This window comes from Nothobranchius furzeri, chromosome 18, assembly GCF_043380555.1.
Source record: "Nothobranchius furzeri strain GRZ-AD chromosome 18, NfurGRZ-RIMD1, whole genome shotgun sequence".
NCBI classification, from domain to species: Eukaryota; Metazoa; Chordata; class Actinopteri; order Cyprinodontiformes; family Nothobranchiidae; genus Nothobranchius; species Nothobranchius furzeri.
Genome location: NC_091758.1, coordinates 42,580,342 through 42,605,003, shown reverse-complemented (window position 1 = coordinate 42,605,003; position 24,662 = coordinate 42,580,342). Strand labels below are relative to the sequence as shown.

At 44.8% G+C, this 24,662-nt stretch overlaps 1 protein-coding gene across 1 annotated transcript; it reads left to right on the top strand.

Annotated features, from left to right (window-relative positions):
• The first annotated feature begins 227 nt into the window (after positions 1-227).
• On the top strand, positions 228-24,662 carry si:dkey-16j16.4 (uncharacterized). The gene is made up of 5 exons (XM_015975440.3): positions 228-603; positions 10,959-11,040; positions 11,123-11,628; positions 18,103-18,156; positions 24,259-24,662. Exons 1-5 carry the CDS (start codon positions 535-537, stop codon positions 24,382-24,384), a joined length of 837 nt encoding a protein of 278 aa, XP_015830926.3. The 5' UTR covers positions 228-534; the 3' UTR covers positions 24,385-24,662.

Sequence of the window (24,662 nt, the reverse complement as noted above, 5' to 3'; positions counted from 1 at the left end):
TTTGTTTATTTATTTATATTTTGTGCCTACAAACAGATGTAAACAAACAAAGCAGCAGCAGTGTGGCTTTAACAACTCAGCCCTCCTTCCTGGAGAGCACTCGTGGCGTCACGGGTCATCTCAGCCAATCACGGAGCACTACGCTCCTCGCTGGAGGAGAGGCGAGCTGTGGGGTGTGTGTGTGTGTGTGCACGCGGCGCGCGCCTACCAGTCAGTCGGCTGTGTGTATGTGTGTGAGAGTGAGTGTGTGTGTGCGTGTGTGTCTGAATGTGAGTGAGTTTATGTTATTTTTTCATACATTGTAAATCTCAACACGCTCGAGGTAAACGGCGGCTGGTAGGAGGCAGCTTCCGGGGAGAAAATTCAAAACTGACTCAACTCTGATGAACTCGAACGTAACAAAGTTTGCTAGGAGCCGCTCGTGAAAACAAGCCGCATCTACGCAGTTTATTCGGTGCGCCAGCGGCTGTAGTTAGCGGCGGTTTTTAAGCTAGCTTAAGAACCGGCAACCGTCACCCGAAAGTCGGTTCTAAGATGCTAAAGACGCTGACGAAGAAGCTGAGAAGACACTCGCTCAATGAGATTCATCCTTTCCAGCTGAAGGTGAGACTGTCTTTACTGGAGTTGTCACTGCAGGTAAAATAAAACCTCCCGAGGAGGACATTAGCCTGGCTCTACTTTTACCTTGTGACTACTCTTAAGTACTTGTAATCCCGGCTGACCGCTGTAATAACCTGTTAATTACCACTAACATTTTAGGTTGTAGTCTCTGGAACTGGAGGTTTTCTTTTCATTTCCATTTCAGATGGAATGCCCTGAACTTTCCTGATGTTTTGACTTGTGCAAAAGTGTAAATACTCAGTACTTCACGTGTTATCTGTGTTCTAAATGATATGCGCGTTTCTGTGCTCGTTTATGGAGTTGTACAATGCACGCGAAGGCAGACACAGTAATAACAGTCCATGTAGCTCTATAGAAAACAAACAGTCTGCCCTGAGCCATAATTATCCCAGCTTGTCCGGTTTTCCACCACTAAACCACCTACGTACCACCATTGTTGCTGCCTGCTCCGTTTGCATAATTCCCCCTTTTTGGTTGGCTGGACTGTGTCCTGCACGGGTCACTAGCTAGCCCCATACATAATACCATTGAGCATCAGCCGACTGTATAGTCCCATGGCAGCCATTTTGTGCCAAAGCACCTCCATTCACAGGCCCAGCCATGGATACAGTGGAAAATGTGCCATCATTATTGTCTGCATTTGTTTATGTTTGTGCTGCTCTGTGCTGAGAGAGCAGAATCTTTTCTTTTGAGAGTTGAGGAGTGCCGAGGCCAGGCGGATCCACCCAGACTGGTACAGAGGATCACCTAGAGCCACTGGAGATCCCTTCCATGCTCATGTGTGTTTCAACTCCTTTCCTTATTATTAAGCAGATTAATAGTAATTGTTTAGACTCATGCCAACTTTTAAAAGCTGACGTTTTCCACTTCCTGTAAATTTGACAATATCTTTATTAGCTGTGTGTACTGGCAAGATTCTGGCGATACGGTGTTTATCACAAGCCAGGGGAAGCGATACGATACTAAGAGCCAGACCATAATTGCAACTTTTAAGACCGAAGTATGAATTGGGAAATTCAGGCCAGACACAACCGGTTATCACATTCCGTCAGAATGAAGGCAGTAAAATAAAATGGCTGCCACCTAGCAGTCGGAGTTGGAATTGTGCAACATTAAATGTTTGCGAGTTCTCAATAAAAGTTCGACACACTGCTTTTAGTATCATATCATAACATGAAATAGCGCCTTGGCGTGTCAAGTGTTAACCAGATAATGGGCTAAAACGGCTTCTTAGCCACAGAGACCGCGACAGCGCTGTAACGCTTTAGTTGCATATTTCAGTTGTGAAACAGGGAAATATTGTAGATCAGCTTGAGAGTTTTGTCCTTTAATGTTCAAACGTTCAGAAATGTTAACACGTCGGTCTTTTCCTATGACATCATGCAGTTTATGACTCAAATCAGTAAAATCCACATTAACGTATGTGCACATAACTAAAAAAACATTTAAATGCAAGTGAACAAACCTAATTTCTACATATGGAGTTTATGTTTTGAGTGTAACGTCTCTATTTTGCAGAATCAGTCATTTGAAACAAGCAGATACTTAACACATTCGTGCCCATATTCAAAACACATTTCTTATATTTTATATCTTAGGTGTGTTCTTGCTGTGTCGCGTTTCCAGTTCCATGCTGTAGTTCTTTTTTAAAACACAGAGCAGATTTGTTTACCTGTTTTCCCGCTACGTTTCGTCTGCGGCTGCAAACATCCTCAGGCTGACGCTGATGGTGGCGCCACTTCCTTCTCCGTTTATCCGCGGGCAGCAGAGGACGTTGTCGCCCTCTGCTGCCCGCTCTCCCCTCTCCGACGGTGCAGTCCCATGCACGGTCCAACGTGTAAACCCCGTCGTCCCTGTTCATGGTCCCACATCCACGTCTCCTTATCTCGATTGCTTCTTTTATCCATCTTTTGTATTGATATTTTATATATTTAGACACAAATGGTGGATCTGCACTCAAGCATTCCTTTGCATGTCCTAACCAAAGCTAGGTAACATTAGATAAACCCATCTCAATCATGCACAGTGCATTCACAAGCTTAAACATACTGATGATGTTTTATGAGCCAAGCAGCATCAGACATTTCTGTAACAAGCAGCTCGTCCCTGTTGCGTGCACGGCAAGTTCAAAGCAAGACAAACTCAATTCAAGCCAAGTAATTAAAATCCAGTGCACATGCCATGAGCTGCTTCTTTTAGGCCAGCTTGCATAGAGGTGTGTCTAAAACGCTGAATTCCCACAGGAGACCTCAGCAGGACTTTATTTCCTGGTAGGATGATGAATGTCTGTGCTGTGACGTTTGCCTGCCGTTTGTAATGCAGACTGTCAGTTAGGAATGTGTGATCTCCACGCAGAGACCACTCCGGCAGTCATTTTCTGCTACGTTTAGAAATTCACTTTTAGAGAAAGAGAACACGTTTTGCAAATATTTGTACTGATTCGCTTGAGCTCATAAGGACAAGCGAGTCCGTATGTTTTAAAACATTTGTGTCTCTGGAGCGAGTTTGACTCACAGCTGCAAGATGCTGTCACATGCGGTGCTTTTTATTGTTCGTGACAGCAAATTAAAGGTTGATTGTTTTGTATTTCCCAGGCATCTGTTCTCCGTTAGCCGTGGGTTGTAGTCTGTTTCCACTTCCATTAGTCGGCTTCATTGTTCTGAGTCAAGACAAATCAATCGAAAGCCGATTTTATTTTCTATCTTGATCTAATTTGTTTGTACGTTGTCCTTTTGAGTTTAAGGTTCATGCAGCAGCAGTCCGATTCACTTGGGATGGTGTCAGCTAACCCTAACCCTAGTCTCGTAAGGCTTTGATGCGGCGCTGTTTTCAGGAACTCAAAGTGATTTAGTAAAGGAAAACTCAGCTGGAGTGCGAGGGGGAAATAGAGTCCACCATCTTTGACCTTGTGTGTTTTATGGGAGGGGAAATGGAGTGTGACAGTGTCCGCGTCAGCGTGGAAGGACGAAGCAAAGCTGATGTGTGTGTGTGAACTGGGTGGTGTGAGTATGCTGTGACATTGCCATTGATCCAGCTTAGCAAGCTGCTCAGTGATGCAAGGGACTGACAAGGATTTCATTCAACTGTTCTTGACACACAAACACACAACTTTGTTCTTGTTTGTGTGCGAGTACACAAACGCCGTTTCCACTTCCCTGCTCAGTTTGCATCTTTAACTTCTACAAGTAATTTAAGTCTGTAATATAAATAAATATTGATGTTTTATTTTAGGCAGCAGAGCGCTTAAAGGTGGGGTAGGAGATGTTTTCTGCTCTGTTATGTTAGGAATGATGGCAGAAAAGGTGCCAAGAACGGGTCGAAAGGTAAGATAGGGTTATGTTTTTATAGTTTTGACAGTATAAGTTGTGTCTTAGCCTGAAGACCTTCCTATATATGTAAATATGTAGCCTGGCCACAACAACCCGTAGAGCCTCAGTCGCGAGGCAGAATCTACAGTTGTCTGTCATATGACAACACCGACATTCACACCCAGAACTCAGTTCTTCTAGACACGAAGGTTCTGATAACCTCACATTTACACATCAGTGTTGGGAGTAATGCCATTTAAAATAACGGCGTTCTTTTATAGGTAACGGAATAATCTAATGAATTACTTTTCCCACTGTTGCAACGCCGTTACCGTTACTGGGGACGGAAGGTTGTGCGTTACTATGTGCTTGTCGAACGTTGAGCAGCAGCGTGAGGCTTTCTGACCTCCACACTTCAGCTGCAGCCAGGGAGAGAGAGGTGTCGGTAACGCGCTCACAAACACGATGATGATTGGCCGGGTGGGCGGAGACCCTCACTGTCTCAGTCGCTGCTGCTGTAGACACAACAGAGCAGTGATGGGAATAACGCCATTTAAAATAACCACGTTAATAAAACAATATATTTTTCAGTAACGAGCAAACTAATTAATTACCGTCTTCTTTTAACAAAACGTCGTTTCTGTTACTGATAAGGAAATGCGTGCGTTAAGCAGCGTGGTGTGTTGAAGCTGTCATCAGCTGATCAGGAGCTAAAGAGGCAGATGTTTCCATCCAAGCGCATCACGGCCCGTGAAGAACGAGGAAGACGTGATGAATATCTACGGCTGCAGGTGTGGATCTGCAGCCATGCCCTTCTTAGCGTGACAGCGGGACGTCCTGAAGGTCCGCTCACCTGTTCACCGCTCAGACGTCCTGATCTTCTACCTTCCTAGATCATCCAGCTGTAACCTGTTTCTGATCATGTCTTTAGTCCCGCTGTAACACTGATGCATCAGTCTCTGACGTCATGGAGCTCAGGTGTTATCAGAACTACCTGTGTGTGTTCACCACCCAGCTTCAGCTCTTCTGTGGTTGGGTCTGACCCAAGTTAGTAAATGTAAGTCCTCCATCAGGCTTGTGCCTCTTCTAGTGTCATTTTAAAGGATTTTATTTATTTATTTAACCGTTACTAGTTTAGCAGCAACAGAAATGCTGCTAAAAACACACAATTATGTGAAGCTGAAAAAATTAAAATATTGTGCAAAATTGCGTTCATTTCTGTAATTTAACTAGACTGAGAGACTATTCAAAGGCTCGGGAACCTTTACAGGTGGTTCTATTTGCAATTTTAAATTTTGACTGATTGGGGTCTTGTTAAATATCACACAGTGACCTTTTAATAGTCTAGATTAGTGTAATGTTCCTGTTAGTAGTTCCTCCTGTTAAGTGCTTATTTATTTAAATTATTCAGGTTTATAAAAAAATTAGACATACATTTTATTATGTTCCAGTCATTTATATTTCACTGTTGTAGTCATTTATAGTAAATTAAGTTAGTTTAATTAAGAGGGGAACCCATTTTTCTTGCTTTCTTTAATGAAAAAAGTAACTAAGTAGTTATTTTTCTTGGTAATTAGTTACTTTTATAATCTTGTAACTCAGTTAGTAACTGACAAAGTAGTAACTATAACTAATAACTTTTTGAAAGTAACATTCCCGACACTGCTCACCATACATCACATCCCATCCACCTAGATCCATCCATCACAGTAGTCTTAGTTAACTTGTCATGGTTTTAATAGTTTGGAAAATAAATTATTAGTTTTTATAAACTTGACTCTCTTCTTGAATTAATACGAGGTGTCCTACAATCCCCAAATAAACAAAGAATTCTAAATCTTCTGGTTAAAACATTCAAAGGCCAATCAGACTGGATTTCCATATTTATATGGAAATTCACATCACATTGGTCAAAGTGTAGGGTAGTATATTAAGCTTTAAAAGCACCCAAATATGTTCAATAATTACCACGTTACACTGTTTATGCACGCAATCAGAAATACGAACAGCATCCCTACGGATGTCAGTCAGCGGTGCCGTCCACCATACACCGTCGTAGAAGAAACAGATACATCGCTTTTTGAAATAAATGATTTAAGTGTCTCTACCTGCTCGTTACTCAAAGACTAAGTCTCAAAGTCTAAATGACCCAAAGTTGATGCCAAAGGCGTTTCAGACGAGCACCGTTCCTGAGCCGATGGCGTCTTTCTAGATTTCTCCATTGCTACTCTTGCACCATGTCTACGATTGGGCCTGGCTAGACCTAAAATTGTTGGGGCCAACGATGGACCTGCTGAGGCTACAATAGATCGTGGTTAGATTGACCTGCAGAGCGGCCTTTTGCCGCTGCTACGGTTGGTCTAGACTTCTAGGCTAGTTGTGTCTGACCTTCTCCTGTATTCTGGAGGCGTGGCTTAGAGCAGAGCCTGATGAAAGGGGGTTGGGCCTAATCGTGTTTTTTTTTATTGTAGCTTGCTTGAACTCCACGTTCCAGGATCAACTAGTGAAGTTTGCATCTCGTAAAAGTTTGCTCTGTTCTTCACTGATGACGTGTCCAAGTAGCACTGGAAAGTGTATTCAAATTCTGCAGTTTAGTTAAAAAATGTAAAACAAACTACAAATAAATAATAGTTATTAAAAGTCTTCTTATCTTGTATTCTGTTTTTGTATCTTCCAACGGGCCATTACCAGCATCCCACTGGGCTTCATTCACCAGGAAGTTTCCAGAATGACCCAAAACATTCTAGTGCGTTTTCTTCTACGCAGAGCCTCTCTGATGTGACCCTGGAGTTTAGAAGGTTTGAGAGATTAGTGTCTGAAATTAGTCCTGGAGATGTCACAGGCCTGTGGAGCCCTACTCAGGTTGGTTAGTGCAAGAAAGGTGATACAGCTCTAGCCAGTTGGCTCCGACTAGTTCAAAATCCAAAATTGTGAGGAAATGATGCAGATCTTTGTACACATGACAAGTTTTTTACATAGTGATTTGAAAAGTATTGTTTTTACTCTTCAACCTCCTGTAAATCTATTGCTTCCTGTTCCTTCTGGCTATAAAACGGCAGCTGATCGACCAGAAACTGACCAAACCTCTTCTTCTCAGAACAAGAGTCTGATTTGTGCAAATGTTCATGACACAGTTTAATCACAGTGTCATAATCATGTATGAATTAGTTTGCAATGTACGCTCATCTAACTCTCAGTCTAGTCTGCTACTTCTCCAAAGTCATCTAATTCTTCACACCTCTGACCAAATAGAGAATTTAAGAACGGTTTCAGGCGCCTGCTAAGATCCTGCAGCATGAGCATGAGGCTCTGGGACTCAAGCAAGGGAGTTGAGAATCCTCGGGAAGGTTTTGAGACCTTTGGAAACTTATTTGCAAACGATGATGTCAGTGCAGTGAGATACAAGCAGTTGGGAGGGGCTTGTGGCAAAATTATGAATCAGATGAGGGTAAATTACATAATATCACTTTTTGTTCACAACCGCATAGCTTCCCACGTGAGCCGACCATATATGGACCATACTAGTATTTCTAAAATGGTATTAGTTCCAGTGCAGTGTGATCCCAACCATGCGGAATTTCTCCAGCCATCAGACTAGAGAGTGCTGTTTAGGACTGATGCACTCATAATATGTTGGTAGTTAGTAAACGCCTGTTACTCTTATCCAACATTGATACTGTGCAAACCCGTCTCACCTTTAAGTTGAGTTTCAGTTTAAAGGATCTTGTTTTGTTAAAAACAATCTGTGCCAGAGCAGAAACCGTATCTGATGTGGGTTATTGACGAACAAAAACCAAGCTTTCTTGTTTTCGTTGACACAAAAACATCGTCAGACACTGCGACTGAGACTCAAAGTCTCAGAACAACTTTTCTTTTTCATGTTGTTCTTATGCCTTAATTTAGCGTTGTGTCTTTGTCGTGCACAGTGTGAGACAGCACAGCGATCTGTAAAGGACAGAAACGTTGTTTTAATCCGTGTTAACATGCTGCTTGTGAGCTGGATCCATTTAGAGTCTGAAACGCGTTGTTGCTGAGACGACTGCTACACACGTTCTGTGATCCATGAGCAACAGCCTCCGAGGCGATTCCCGGGGCGAAGGAAATGCCAAATCATTACTGTCAGCTTAACTTCTTGTCAGGCAGACAGTGATCACTCTGTGGAGAAGATTTCAGACAAGGAAGCTGCAAAATGTAGCATCATGTGGTGACAGCATGTGGACAATATCAAGTCTGATGAACATGTGTTAAAAACTGTCAGGTTGTAAACGACAAGCGCCAGCTCATTGTTAGCTTCCTGCAGTTGGTTAAAACAAGTTTTAGCCGTTTTGTGGATTCCAGCCAACAATAACTCGGCGTGGTTGATAGCTGAAGTCTTGGAACTAGCCGCTTGCCAGAATACATTTCCTGTTCAGTGATCCTCAGCATCATTTTCCTACAGCGATCAAGAGTGTTGCTCAGCTCGAGATCAAGCAGTAGCTCCTGTTTAACTTTGGACTCCAGCTCTGGGCTCGTCCATCTAAAAGAAACGCCTCACATCGTGCGCAGCTGCATAAAACCCTAAACAAGTCCTTTCTACATATCTCTGATACCTTTCAGAGCCAACTATTATTGGTTATTTTTACTAATATAAGAAAATAATGAACCTGTAACTATCTTAAATAAGACGGATGCATCAAACAGTCAAGCCATAAGCTTTATTTATTAGAGGTGCTGAAAAAAATCAATTCAAGTCTGAATCGGGATTCTTATTTATAAAGATTCAGAATCGATTCACAAAGGTTCTGAATCGATTCCAAGAACTCAAATATTTGGCGCGTTATAGGTTTGAGATGCACTTTTTTGATCTTTGTTTTGGAGAATTGGAATGTTTATTATGTGAAGTGCCTTGAGACGACTCTTGTCGTGATTTGGCGCTATATAAATAAACTTTAATTGAATCGAATTGAATTGAGAGTCAGTACTCCGTTTACTTTTGTGGTCCCATAAATTGAGATGATTTATGTTTGAATCTGCTGATAAGAGGGCGCTTGAATGTCATTTTTGCCATACCCAGAAATTTGAGACATTCTCATATTTATTTTCTAAGTTGATAAATGAGTACTCAGGATTACTCATGTAACTTGTTTCTACACATACTTGAAAAGTATTTGACCGTATTACTTTCTAAGCTACTGTTAGGTAACTACAGATTTGTTATATTTTACAAGGTGAGCAAAAATAAATGTTGCCTTTTGGTCAAAAGATTGTTTCTGTTTACAGTTTTAGAATCGCTTTAGTTTACCTTGTAAATCTGCATTTTTTGGAGCATGACCAGTTTAAAGTCAAATAAAAACGTCCCATAGCTTTAACTAACGTGTACAACACAGTAGTTCATCCTGGAGCTGACACTCTTTGTTAATACTGATTGTGAATCAATTTAAATTGAGAATCAAGAATCGATTCTGAATCGAATCGGCACCCCAAGAATCAGAATCGAATCAAATCGTGAGTTGCTCTAAGAGTCACATCCCTATAATTTACGTATATTAATAAATATTGTGGTCTGGAATCTAATGAAAGTTTGTTCACTTTTTAAACATTTGCTTTATGCGTCAACATCGCTGATAGTTGTAGTTTAATATGAAGCATAAAAATATTTTTGTTTATTTTCAGGTTTCTAAAAAGTCCAAATTGAACATTTGAATAAAAGTTGGTTTTCTTATATATGAAGAAAAGGACAATAAAGTGAAAGGATTTATTCTGCTGCAGATTAGTTTGAGACTTGTCGACACTCGGCACACGAGTTCCAACGGGTGAAAGCACGTGTGTTAAACAAATCACTTCATGCAAAACCGATGACATCTGTGTGATCATGGTCACATGGTCCCACTCTAGGATCCTGCTCTTTTCTGTGTTTTATCTTCACAGATGACCCTTTTTTGTCTCTTTCTTCTGATTTGACTCACCAACCGAACAGTAAGCCGTCTTTTCTTGTAATCTTCCAGAGGATTAGTCTTGGTGGAGTTGGCTGTGATGAAGAGCAGCTTTTTGATTTGAGACGTGAAAGCAGGAAGGTGCAGCGATGTGATGCAGCAGGCTGTGAAACGAACGGTGGAAGTTCCTGATACGATCCGAACGCCGCTCTTCGTTTGCTGGGATTTGAAGTCTCGGCTCCCGTTCCCCCTTTTCACACTTTTTGAAGAGCTTCACAGAAAAGTGTGTGTGTGCTGCAGACTGTACACACACACATGCACAGATGGCAGCTGCTCAGTGCAGCCTCCGAGTGGTAATTACTGAGTGTGAGGCGCATTACTTAACTCTCAGCGTCGCAGACTACAGGATTTCTGTGTTGTTGTGAAGGAGGGACTGATTTTTAGAGAGACGGGCTGCTTGAGGTCGTGGGAACAAAGTCTGCTGTTAGACAACAGCACGGCTCGGCTAACTTGGTGTTCTTTGTGTGTTTATGGGATAGGGTCAGCTTTCTGCTGTGTTTGGAGCCCGTTACGGATCGCTTCAGATTTTTTGTGTTTTTACAAGAAGCCGAGAGAAAAGAGTTACAGATGAGTTTTTAGAGTTTTACTGTTTATGCTCTGGATTCATGTTCGTAGTAAGATAAATACAAAAGCTCAGACTGGGTAAGTTTAGACTTTTTAACCTCTGTTACTCTTGACTTCCCAAAACATCTTAGAAATACTGGTTATGTTGAAATAAAGATGAGCGTCCCGTTCTTACTGTTTGGTTTCTGATCCGCCCAGCGAACTGCCCTCGGTCCGTGCACGAATCATCGGTTCTGTAGAGCAGCCGAACAGGAAGTGAAGCCAGGACCAGGCTAACGATTAGCTAGCATACTGTTATATGGGTGCAGCACACTGGGAATCATCGCAGAAAGGATTGGGTTTGCGTTGTTTGACAGAATCCGTTGTGTCCAGCATTCTCCTGCATTCTGGAATCAGTTCCTTTCTGTGTCTTTGGTTTTACTCATCTCTCATTCTTCACTGATTCAAACTTAGAACATCCAACGCTTCATAACGGGCTGAATCCTCATTCCAGATTTCCTATCATGGGGGTGGAGAGGGAGGGGAGAGCGATGACTCAGAGGGTGAGAACCAGGAGCTGGCTCAGATTGACAGAGGTATTCGGCCATCTTTATTAACGATTTATACACACCAGCCTGTTCTTTTCCTGTGATAATTCTTGTTCGTTAACCTCTCCAGAGAGACGGAGAAATTGCGCCCTGACCCCTTTGGCCACCAGCCAGCAGCATAACCAGGGCCCCCTCTCTCCTGCCCGGTTACGGCGCCTCCGCCTCCTTTTAGACTCTAACCTGGACCGTCACTCGTCAGAGGAAGAACTGGAGCGAATCAGCTGTGGCGACAGCAGGAAGTGGATGTCCACGTGCCACAACGATCACCACAGCAGCGCCTCAAGTGATGAGGAAGTTCGGGACCTCTGCGGCTGTAGGTCACCTCCTGCCTCAGTCAGGCCGCTGGTGGAGCCCGGCGCCTGCCTCGCTGCGTCTCCCAGCCCCATACTCTTCAGTTCCAGCCCTCCACGTAACCTCAAGCATCCTCCAATGAGATTTCAACTTCAGGTGGTTCCGCCTATCACACGGCCCATCATTCTGGCCCACTTTGACCAATCAGCACCTTACAGGAAGTATCGACACAGCTACAGCGGAGAGCCCGGGAGACCCAGCCTGGATCTGGAAAAGATGCAACAGGTTAGTTCACGCTTGAGTATAAAACAGCAGCTGGTAAGTGGCGGCTGTGGAGGTTTCCATGGAAGGAAGGCATCAAGGGTGAAAAGGAATTCAGTTAATCTAAATAATAAAGATGTAGATGGGATCAGAGTCATCTCCAAACCTGAGACCTTTGTTCTCATCTGGAATAAGATGAGTCTTAAACGGACAAGCGATGGTAGGATGGAGTGTGAGATTGACCAATGGATCAGGGCTTCCTCTACAACCATGGATCTGAAACAAAAGGCTCTTGATTTACTGCTCCGCCTACATTCATGCTGTCACCAATAGTTGTTAGATTTTAACTTTGACCAAAAGAAATAGATCGAGGCATGAAGCAGCGTCCCCTGTCGGGTGTCCAGGCTCATCCTTGGAGACGAGGTGAGGAGCTCCATCGACTGATTAAGACTTTTCTCTGGATTTCAGAGAAAAAATTATTCTTATGGTAATGGTAAATGGTCTGTATTTGATAAAGCGCCTTCTAGAGTCCTGGAACCCCCCAAGGCGCTTTACAACACAATCAGTCATTCACCCATTCACACACACATTCACACACTGGTGGGGATGAGCTGATGTAGCCACAGCTGCCCTGGGGCGCACTGACAGAGGCGAGGCTGCCGAGCACTGGCGCCACCGGTCCCTCCGACCACCACCAGCAGGCAACGTGGGTTAAGTGTCTTGCCCAAGGACACAACGACAGCGACAGACTGAGCGGGGCTCGAACCTGCAACCTTCCGATTACGGGGCGAGCACTTAACTCCTGTGCCACCGTCGCCCACGGTGACCAAAAATGTAGCTGCAGGTTTGGAGGTTTATATGTTTGTGCTTTTTAAAACTTAATTCTCAAAATGTAACTGTAGCCTGGAAAGTAAACGATTAGAATCCATAACTTTTGTATTTAAATGTAGTCTTTTTCTCTGAGTTTCACATGCAGGCGGTCTTCAACCCCCTTTTCTTGCTTTAGCCGCAGAAAGGAAAACAATCAGGTCAGAAAAAGCCCGTCTCTTCTACGTCACAGGGGCTATTAGTATTCATAGCTCCACCCACCTTGGCTTGGCCCCGCCTCTGGGAAGGAAAGAGGAGAGCACATCTCAGCTATTAGAAGCCATTAGCATTAGCAACTACACAATATGGTGGGTCACCTTCAGGCTTGTGTTATTGTGGGGATAAAACATCAACGTTGCATTATTTACCCGAAGGTTGCTGTGAAAGCTTTAGCTTAAGCTTAGCGTAGCTTTTAACTGATTACTATCACTTTTAAAATTGTCGTCGTCTTCCTCCGCTTATCCGGGTCGCGGGGGCAGCATCCCCACTAGGGAGCTCCAGACCGTCCTCTCCCCGGCCACCTCCACCAGCTCCTCCGGCAGGACCCCAAGGCGTTCCCGGACCAGATTGGAGATGTAAACTCTCCAACGTGTCCTGGGTCGACCCGGGAGCCTCCTGCCGGCAGGACATGCCCGAAACACCTCCCCAGGGAGGCGTCCAGGAGGCATCCTGACCAGATGCCCAAACCACCTCAACTGACTCCTTTCGATCTGGAGGAGCAGCAGTTCTACTCCGAGTCCCTCCCGAATGTCCGAGCTCCTCACCCTATCATCCGCGATCTCGTTCTTTCGGTCATTACCCAAAGCTCATGACCATAGGTGAGGATTGGGACGTAGATGGACCGGTAAGTCGAGAGCCTGGCTTTCTGGCTCAGCTCCCTCTTCACCACGACAGATCGGCTCAGCGTCCGCATCACTGCAGACGGCGAACCGATCCGCCTGTCGATCTCCCGATCCCTCCTACCCTCACTCGTGAACAAGACCCCGAGATACTTAAACTCCTCCACTTGAGGTAGGACCACTCCCCCGACCCGGAGTTGGCAAGCCACCCTTTTCCGGTCGAGAACCATGGTCTCAGATTTGGATGTGCTGATCCTCATCCCAGCCGCTTCACACTCGGCCTTGAACCTACCCAGCGAGAGCTGAAGGTCAGAGCTGGGTGAAGCTAGGAGGACCACATCATCCACAAAAAGCAGAGACGAGATTCTCCTGCCACCAAACTCGACACACTCCACACCACGGCTGCGCCTAGAAATTCTGTCCATAAAGGTAATGAACAGAACCGGTGACAAAGGGCAGCCCTGGCGGAGTCCAACCCTCACTGGGAACAGGTCCGACTTTTTTATTGTCAGACTGTTTTTAAAAATCTAGGGATGGGAGGGAATGTGGGGCCTTTTTAATCTGTTAAGCACTTTGAGTTGCATGCATTGTATGATTAAGTGCTATATAAATAAAGTTTGATTGATTGTGAAAACTTCTGATTTGCTGTTAGCCAATCAGGTGAGACATTTGCATATTATTATTATTATTAATGAGTAAGAATCCAAATCCTGCCGTTTTATGGCCCTCTTGATTCCTCTGACCTTTAACCCCCTAAAACAGGAGCACAAGCACTCTTCCCAAGGAATCCATTCATTCTAGGGACTGCAGCAAACGTACTGAATAATCGAGTGAACGAGATCTTTGAAGTGCGTCGACGTTATGAAGACCATATTCCAGCCATGGGCGTTAGATGGTCAAAAATATCAGAACCAGGCTCAAGTGCTTTAGCGCTTTAGGACCTGATGAATTACCCTGAGAGCTTTTGTCGTTTAATCTGACAACACTGTAGTTATTGTACGAGGAAGACCACCTCAGGCTTCTGGGTGAATCAAACCGGGCTCTCAGTTTGGGGATTTGGTCCAAAAACACAATGAGCACTCAAACACGCACATGGCTGCACAGAAGCTAAACGGAGTCCTCCTCCTCCTCCAAAGCCGGACGCTCGCCTCCTCGGAGGTCCGGCTGGAGAGGGATGAAGGAGAGGGAGGCACGGACGGCAGATGTCCGCCCTCATTTCTCACAAAGGCTGCTGAGCGAGGGGAAACGTTGGAGGGGTGGAGGCAGAAGGACTGGATTAAATAAACAACAGAAAAACGACAGCCACTAATGAGCGCCAGAGAAGCTGCTCCACTAATCAGTCAAATCCAATAGACCTGTTGGCCCGCTCTGGACATGGAGAGTGTGAGAGGGAGACAAACCACAGGGTTCAGGGGTCCATATGTCCACGAGGTTTTTAGAGGGAAAGAGCAGATGATGAGGGACAGCCGGCAGCAACAGTGTGTGTGTGTGTGTGTGTGCGTCCTTTTTTTGCTGTATCATTGTGTCTGTGTATGTGAGAGCGTGTGCACGCTCAGTCAAGTGGAATGGGAGGTGCTGCCTGCAGGAATACAAAAGGGGGCCTGCAGAGGTAGCGAGCAGACACAGCCGGAGTTTCCCATCAACCCTTTCACTGAAAACCTCCCAGTGATGTCTTCAGCGGACTCCCACCGGATGTAAACACCAAAAAGGTCATTTAGAGGCGTTAAACTCAAGGAAAGGATGTGTCAGAGACGAGCCTTTTGCAGAAATGATCATTAAAGTGAGAAGAGAGAAAACGTTATAATACGAACGCGTGTTGTATCCAACCAGTAACCGGTACAGGAGCTCCCCAGTGAGACCACTTAGACCTAGAGCTGTTCTCTTCTACGTCTCATCGTTTCGTTGAACACAGAGGTTAAAGGGTCAGCGAGTTGCTTTCTTTTAGTCCCTGCTAATCCCGTCATAATCCACGTCACAGATGAGGCCATCTTTTGGAGGAATCATCTCAGAGGAGCAACAGTTTGCACGACAGATGCTGCTAAGGGCTGCTGCTTCTCAGGTGTTCCTAGAGCCTGTTGGCAAACATATCAACCGGTTTTAGGACGTCCCGTTAATCTGTGACACATAAAAATGCAGCAGATGGAAGAGATGAACCAGACGACTGGGGCAATAGATCGTTTCTTAGGTTTCTTAGCCGCCTTTAATTAAAAATTTCGCCACCAGCTGCTCAGCTAGCAGCTATCATTTGATCAGCAGGATTTTGTGCCTCCTGCTGACTCACACTGGGAGTAGGATGTCTGTATTTTTGTGTTAACGTTTAAGCAGCCGGCTGTCAGAGGGACTGCGGTGTCACTGATACAGAAAAGATCAGGGCGGGCGGGAGGTGAGCACGAGGGCAAGCACACCGCAGCTCTGCCCCGCACCACAGCAGCAGGAGTCTTGTGTTTCCTGTCTTTCCTGCACTCTTTGGAAGCTGCCTCCCCAAGTTGAGACAGTTGGATGATTGTGTGGTCCCTCCGCCCCCACGGCGTGTTTTTTATGATGAGAATGGTGAATCTGCGTGGACTTTGAGGGGAGTGGGAGACAGGATGTTGCATAAGCTTCAGTGTTTAGTTCAGTCAGAAAGCTGGATTTGCCTCCTTTCCTTTATCGTCTTGATTCTCTATGTTGTGATGTTAAAATATCACATTTTAAAAGCTGAAAATAGTAAGATGTGGATGTATTTTGCACTTTAAAGCAGAGTTTTATGTAGACAAGAGCTAGAAGGTTTCGTAATGTGATGTCTACATAAAAATATTTAAGCTAGCTACAAGAACAAAGGTCCAACCCCTATTCTTCAGCCTCCTTTAGGCAGAATCTGTTGGTTGCAGAAAATAGTATAACACCAGCAGCGACGGGTCCTGTCTAACGTTAACGGTATCTTACCTTTTCGACCTGTTTTGGCACTTTTCCGCCATAACTCCTAACATAACGCACCTACGTAAGCGCCATGGAGGCTCCAGGCGTCTGGCGGGCTCCTCGTAGTCCGGTGCCGGTCAGGAGTTCTCCAGACTGGGACCCGGATCAAAGATCTAGCGGGGAGGACTGAGCTTGTTACTCTGTAAAAACCTCGTCCGCTACTTCCCCCCGGGCTGCGTAACAGTCAGAGCACATCAGAACACCGAAGTATTGCCCTAAAAAGACTCGTGTTGTTGTTTTTTTATTGCATGTAAACATGTTAGTCTGGCTGAAGGCGAACTGGTTCTAATCGAGCTGAAGCACCCAGATCAGAGTTTCCCCCAGAAAATGAGTTAAGCCTGGCGGATTCGGCCGTCAGCTCCGTCCCGCAGCGCTCCTCCGTGAGAGCGGGGGTGGGGGGTTGCACACGTTCCGCTGCTGTTTCTCGCCAGTATCAGCTGATGGAGGGCTCTAGTTTCGCTTCGTCGTTCGTGTCAGCGGACACGGTAGGGTCGGTAAGGGGGGCGGGGCATGACGCTTAGCCTGACAGGTGGCCAAGCAAAGCCTGGCGGGCGCGCTGGGGGAAACCCTGCAGATATTCCGGTAGCAATCTGATTACATCCCACATGTAAACGGGTCAGCCGGACCAAACCGGCAGGACGCCCACGCTCCAGAAGTGACGAGCCTGCGGAAGCGGCCTTCTGACAAGACCGTCGTCACAAAGCTACACGCGTAACACCATAAAACAGGACAGTAGGTACCAGATGCTGCAGCGCTGTTGTTGTGCATGTCCTGTTTCAGCTCCGTCTGCTTCCCTCCCCAGCCTCTGTTCACTGCTTGCGTTGCTATAAGGTAACCGGAAGAATGCCAACATCAAAAGGGGCGTGTCGCCACCTACTTTTGTTGAGGCCGCTTTTCTAATTCACATGCAAACTTGGATAAAGACTCCCAGCTTATTACAATAAAATCAACCTGGATCGGCTTAGTGTCGGTGCACGATTAACCGCACTGAGTGTAACAACTTAGCAAGCTAGCTAATATAGCTAGCCCAGCTTAGGCTTCACTTCCTGTTCAGCTCTTCCAAGCCAAGAACACGTGATTTGTGCTTAAAGAGGGGTATGTGCAGAGGGGGGAGGGGCAGTCAGAGGGTCATTTGATGGATGGATCAGGATCCAATCACGTAAAACGGGACATTCATAATGATTGGATGAGGTTTTTTTAGGAATGCACGTTTCAGAGGTGATTACATTTATTCATTTTAATGACTAAACATTTAATTTATTTGTCAGCAGAATGCGAGGAGCATTTCAAACAATATGGCAAAAATGCTCCTGAGAAACATTTTCTACTCAACCTTTAATCCCTTATCTGAGTATTGCACAATCAGTTTATGTGTATTTAAGAGCAAATCCTGCTTGAAACAGTTGTTAAAAATAGATGAAGTAAAAGTAAAGTGCACATCCTGCAGATTCACTGACGCTATTCATTCGTTTTAGACCACATTGTGATTAAGTTGACGTTTTCACACAGTTCCTGCTGTGAAATGACTGAGTTTGTGTTGCTTCTGCCGCTCGTGCGCCTCCTGATTTTTGTAACCTGTCGCACGGCGTGTCAGTGGCCCGTTGTAAAACAGGAAGAGCAGCAGGGCAAGGTTTATTTCTCCAGGCATCTGTACAACTGAGCAAGTCCCAGCTCTGATGGCTTACTGCAAACATTTGTGACCATAGTGTTCCTGCTGGGCTTCCCCTGTTCCAGTCTAGTTTGACGTTACTGAAGATTTCACGTGCAATCACACACGGAGCTTTTTTAGTTCCTGGAAACGAGCTTAAATGACCTGAAAACCTTCTCTTCACAGAAAATGCTGCTGAAGAAGAACGGCGGCGGGAAAACGCGGACCATGAAGATTCGGGTGAGTTTATTCGTCATTCAACACAAATGTTGGTAATTGTGAAGTGGTTTACATGTTACAGCATTTATCTACAGAATCACACACATTTCACACTGATGATGACATGGTTCTGTCTACGTAGATCTGGTGGTAAAATTAAAACCGTTATCTGAGGATCCGGTTCACATGACATCTGATAAACTTCAGCCAACACAAAACTGACTAAAATGTGGGACATTTAGAAAGATATTGAGCTAAAATGTGATGTTAGTTGCTGAGAGTCACCATATAGGACCAGGTTTCACACAGAAGCCCTTCCTGGACCATCCGACAAGCTCTTTAGATACAAGCTGAAGATTCAAAAGTCACTTTAGTCTAAAATGATTCATTTCACGGTTTGTTCCTGCAGACCAAAAGCCCTCGCCACTCAGGGAGTCTAAACAGAATATTGACCCAAACAAGTCCTTATAATCTCACAGGCTGCTCATCAACTGGACCGCTGCACCTGCCGTCGATCCTCCAGTTAACAAGACCACACCCGTAGCCAGGTGAACACCTTCAGTTCACTAGAGAGGGCGTTTTGGCCTGAAGAAGTGGTCAAACCTAAAGAAACTGAATAACAAAGTCATGAAAAGCAACTTAATTCAGCGCAGCCACTTGCTTAAAGGGATACTTGGCAACTTTTTTCTCATTTTTAATCATTTTCTTGAGCCAGTGCTAAAATGATCCTAAGGAAAGGTCACCCAGCTCCTGTCGCCCCCTGTGGCCAGAATGTTCCACTTGCATCTTTTGGGTGGACATACCTGGCGCTGCAGCCTGCTTCCAGCACGTTTTGGATCACGAGCACAGCTGATTAGTTTAATTTAGTGATGAACCGATCCTGTGGACGCTTAACGAAGGCTGGGGAGATATTTCAGCTGTCAGATGAAGGTGTTAAAAAGACGAATGCACAGTGAGGAGAGTTTTGCTTTCGGTTCTACAAACGAACACTAGGGGGTGCTAAAAGCAAGCCAAAACTGCCTAGTTCTCCTTTAAAGAAATGAGCGAAAACATTGTTTAAAATTTATTTTAACAAAGCTGAGATGTTGTTGCTTGTTGTTAATGAATCCAAAAAGCCTCCTTTAGTTTTGGAACGTTTTCCGGGACTTTTCCCGTGAAAACAGGAATCTGGTCAATCTGTAGTGAGGGTGGATCGTTGTTCTGGTGGTCTAGAAGGTTTCTGTCCGTGGAATAACGTTTCTAACAGCAGTTTTTGCTTATTTTTCCTCAATGAGCTTTTTTTGCTCCAAAGTTTGTTTTCAGCTTTTGAACTCGCCACTCTTTTCCAAAGCGATCCCTCACTTATGAAGCCAGCGTCGGATTTAACCAGGTCGTACTTTTGTGCTCTACTTTTATTCTCTCCTTGTCTCAGAGAAGCTCAGCTATAATAAATGTGTGATGGTCTAGTTGTAATGAAATCATGAACCTGAAACGGCGACGTGATGCCGTCCTACCATCAGTACTGATCATGAGAACAGTTGAACTTGTTCATGGCAGCATTAATGAGCTTTACAAAGAACACAACCAGCTTATTAGGTTGTGAATAATTAAATACCTGCAGCTTGTTCCAGCTTTCATAGGCAGCATCTCTTTAACTGCAGGCGATTTTCTGTATGAAAAAAATGTATCTTAAAAAACAAAGTCGTGATGGTGAATGAACACTGAAGGAAGCGGTGCACTCGGAGCTGCCTTTAGGCAGAATCAGGGCGTCCATGATGGATGAGGTTGCTCGGTCGCCCTGCGAACAGCCAGGCCGGTCCTGCGGCCAGCACCTTGATCTCCATCCAAATGCATGCTGGGACGGCATCTGGCTACGGCGTTTGCTCCCGCGCCCTGCTGGCTGTAGAAAATCACAGTTTTATTTTTCTGCAGCGATACCAGTAAACTTTGTGTTTTTGAAGTTTATCCCGTTCAATAATTAGGCTGCGTAATTATTCAAATTTGTATCTGAACTTTGATTTTGTCTCTAAATGTTTACTGGAACAAACAGTCTAGGTCTCATTCTGTCGTCCATCCCTATCAGAGCTCTAGTCACACCTTTGGGGGTTAATTTGATTTAATTTAGGTTTTGTTTGAGTATTAAAAATAAAAAGCTAAACAGTAAATTAGCATATATTTACTCTCTATGTAAGATGCTGAAAAATCTGGAAAACTCACCCTAAAAGTGCTCAAATGAGATTTTTGCATCTTGTTACTAATATGTTCCTAAATAGGCCCGCGCCCCAAACTGTACTTGAATTTTTGATCATCACATATTTATAATATGCCCAATATGAATCAGAAGTAGGTCTTTTTTCCATCCTTGAGCCACCCTACTTGGTCATGTTTCTTCGCTCGGCGATCATCCGTCAGTTTGGCTGGTTTAGTTTGAAGGAAAGCCGGCTGGATCGAGCCTCGGCAGCTTGGCGCCGCACACGCCGCTCCAGAAGGACGCTCAGTGTGGTGAGAGGAGTGACGTTATTATCACGTTGTGTGGGATAGTGTCAGCGGAACCGTGTCACACGCTTGTTTGTGTATACACACCAACTGTAGCAGCGTGCACGTTGCCTCCGTGCACACATGGAAGGTCTGTCTGTGGAGTCAGAACCGAGGGTGATCTCTGGGTAAGTGGTGATGAGAGCAGAGGAGGTGGAGGAGAGAGGAGGAGGTGGAGTGAGTGCGGCTCCCTTGTGCTGTTTTTCCGGGGATGGAGTCATTTTCCATTTATAGCCCGGCCGGCTGCGATCTGAAACATACAAGTATTGCTCATTATCTCTGTTCCTGCTGGTGGTGGTGTCCCCGTCAGTGACATCCGCAGGCTTTGGGCTTGTTCCAGCTTTTAGATTTTTCTTGGAATGAGCACACAGTGGGTCTTGTGAGTCGTTTGGAAGCCAGACTCGGCTCTTTACTCTTTGTGTCACTGTTGTGCACACCTCTCCCTCCCTCTTTATCTGCAAATCCTCAGTTTCCTGGCCTCAAACCAGAGGAGCAACTGGGTCTGATGGGGTTTCAACACTCCAGTAGAGGCGGGTTGCAGGGGTCAAGGATGTAGAAGTTCACACGGCAGGATAATTATGCAGATCTTTGACCTAAAGATATCTTATCAGATATTCCTACTGTGTGTGGTGTGTTAAGAGTGCTCTGGCCACTCAGGCCATAAATGAGGAGAGGGTGCTCGCTGCAAAACTACAAAGGCGGAGCTGCACCAGTCAGCCCCGCCCATTCAGGCAAACTCAGCCTAGCCCACTGACTTCCATTTTTGTTTTTCAACTTTATCGCAAACTAACCTGACCCACATGAATTACGGCTGTTACTAGTTTACAGTCGTTAATGCTATGTTCTATGCTCCAATTAAACAAGATAAATATAACTTGCTACATGACAAAGCCTGAATATATCCCGAAATGAAAAGGTTTCTTTTAACGAATATCTGCCCATAGCCGCTCCAACAAAATTGACGTACAACAGCATGTGAGAATAATGCTTAGGTTCTGGTAGTCCAGTGGTAAGATCGGCTGAATTTAGTTTTGCTTTCCCCTCAGCTGATGCTGGTTCGATTCTCGGTGGGGTTGGCAACAATCTGTTTAGCCAGCTGAAACATTTAATTTGTTTATATTTTAGTTGTAATGTCTATTTTCAGCAAAATATTTATGTCTCTAAAAGTTATTTGAACTTGGTCGTTCCTAAACAGCATTTTAGTTGAAACTCTGCTCACAGATGGACTCACACTGGCTAAATAAACGAATAAATAAATAAATAAACACATTAGTCATTACATGTTAAATGGTATACCAGTAAATTGTTGTAAACATAGTGCTGGCAAGTGTAGCTAGAAATGAAGAAAAGGGATTTTCAAACAACCTTATAATTCCGCTACTGGGAGGCAAACCTGCGCAATTCTGCATGTCAACCTGACTCCATAACCACTACACCACCACATCCGATAGTAAGCAAGCGGCGTTACATGTAATTGCTCTACCTAGTGTGTCATTGTAGATGGGTTGTATGGTTTATTGGCGGTGTCTCAGTAGAAGTAATTTCAGAAATAATTTGTTAGAAAATTCACAGACTATCCAGATTTGAGAACCAAGACCAGACCCGCTTCGGGGGAGGAGACCAAATTGAAGCTGAGATGGGAGGAAAATGCACGAATGAGGCCAAAAATGGCTTTGGCGTGTTTCTTATGAGGAAATGACAATATAACATGATAAAAAGTTCAAAAAGTTAGATTTTTAATTATATGGAACCTTTACAAAAACTGTTCAGTTAACCTCTCAACTCCGTCCTCAATCTTGCATTTTTTAGCTATAACACCCTCTTTGGTTCCAGAATGCTATCAAGTCTGACAACTGGAAGGAATTGGACTGACTCTGATGGAATGGGCGGGGCTGATTCTGGAATGGGCGGGGCTGACTGGTGCAGCTCCACCTTCTGGTGCAGCTCCGCCTTTGTGGTTCTGCAGCGAGCACCACTTGTAAATGGGGTGTATTCGAGGCCAAACGAGGGTGCCGCGCCCTACTGTAGGACCCTCTGTCTTTTACTATCACACGTGGGGTCTCATGTTTTTAAAATCGTTCAACAATTTAAAAGTCCTGCCGTGTGCAGCGGGCCTAAGCAGTAGGAAAACACTGATCAGTTTTCTGCTCTACGAGGCTGGAGGAGCGTCAAAGGCCTCGGAGAGACGCGATGGAGATTTGTTTCGGCCACTTGACGGTCGTGGATTGAAGAGGGTGAAGATTGATTGAAGTGATGAAATAGTTTGGAGTATACTTTGGTTCCTGTTGGGGTTAACCACAAGGATGTGATGTAGAGAAACTCAGCTCCAGCTGGACAAACGTGCACTTTATTTATGTTTAGTAGAACGGCGTGTTGAGATCGTTCTGAGGCATTCTCACCATTTCCCCTTTTTCAGTCTGCACCACTTTCATTTAAGAGGTGATTAAAATCATCTCCAGATGCAGTAGAAACCTAGAATTAGCTACTGCCTGCTAAGTCTTACCGCCTGAAGCAAGGGGAGCTTCGGAAGCTAGATTTACAACCTGGAAGACCTCATTCTGAAAAAGAAGCTCCTGACATAAACAAGGTCAACCCATCTGTTACCAGTGGTGATGTTTTCAAACCAGGGCAGCTAGTGGTCCATCCACCTCCCACCAGTTATCTGATGTTGGTCCGAGAGGGAAACCCAGCCACTCCTCCCCCTCCAGCTGGTCTATAAGCTTTACGGATCGGTCCGTCCACATGAAACTCGTTCCGCCAGTGATGTTTGATACCTATCTACGGAGGAGGATTGGGATTAGCCACTAAAAATAAATAACTTGTGGATAAAAACTCTGAAATTAAAGTCAGAAATATATTTTTCCTTTTCTGAAAAAAATCTAATATGAGAAGTTTGTTGAAGTTTTTGGGGGAAAAAAATCTTTTTTCTTCCATGATTGAGTTTTGGGATTATGAAAGAAGAAAACTTTAGGAAAAATAAAGATTTTTTTAACGGGATGTTGGTATTTGCAGAAAAGAAACAAGAAAAACAACAAATAGTTAGGGGGTGATGGTGGCACAGGAGTCGAGTGCTTGCCCCGTAAACAGAAGGTTGCATCTTAAAGCTCGGACGTTCTGCTGCTGCTTCCTCCAGGACTCTGGTTTCCCTCGTCTCCCTTCCACGCCGGTTTAAATCAACATCAGTACACGACACGGCTCTAAGTGGTTTGGGGAGTCGTTGCTGAGTTACCTCAGCTCATTTGTCAGCGCCGGACCTCTGAAGATGCTGACTGAAGTCAAAGCAACACCTGTGGCCTCCCTACTAACCCGCACTGCCAAATGCAACAAAGTCATTTCCTGTCGTTTCCTGTGGGGCGGAGAAAGACTCGGGCTGATTTTAGACAAGGGCAGCGGAGGGGAGCGAGGGGTGTCTTTGCAAGTGGAAAAGCATTTATAGGATGTCACTGACATGGCGGCTAGAACCACACACGTGAAAATGTTTGTTTTTTCCTGTGGTGTGTTGTTTTGTCACTTCTCTGGCAGCATTGTGGGAATTGGTTTTTTGCCATTAAAAGGAAAAACTTGCTTTTTGTGCCAACAAGTCAATCTTCCTTTTCTTTCCTTTCTCAGAACCTGACCAGCAGCCGTCCTACACCCAGGTACATGCACGACCCGTCCAGCTTCGCCTTCCGCTCCCTGAGCACAGCGCCGCCCTGCAGTCCCCTCGCTGCGTCCGAGGACCCTCCTTGCTCTTAAGTGAATGTCCCTCCCCCTGCCACACGCTGGCTCAACACCTCCTCGATCCCAGCTGGCTGCTTTTTTTGTGGCTTTGGAGCAAGTTCAGAAAAACAGACAATAAAACTGACCGCTGGGAAGTCATTTGAACTGTTGCACTCTCAGGTAATCCCTCCGTCTCTTTGACCACTGCAGAAATCAGAAGCGTTTGGAGAAAAACACGATTCCCTAGCTAAAGCTTCCCATGGGTGTTCGCTGTACGTAAAGCACTAACAGGAAGTTCGTATTGAGGAGAATGA

Coding starts and splice junctions, on each gene's coding strand:
- si:dkey-16j16.4 (XM_015975440.3), top strand. CDS start 535: ATGCTAAAGACGCTGACGAAGAAGCTGAGAAGACACTCGCTCAATGAG. Junction 11,041..11,122: donor GCTGGCTCAGATTGACAGAG/GTATTCGGCCAT, acceptor TAACCTCTCCAG/AGAGACGGAGAAATTGCGCC. Junction 11,629..18,102: donor ATCTGGAAAAGATGCAACAG/GTTAGTTCACGC, acceptor TTCTCTTCACAG/AAAATGCTGCTGAAGAAGAA.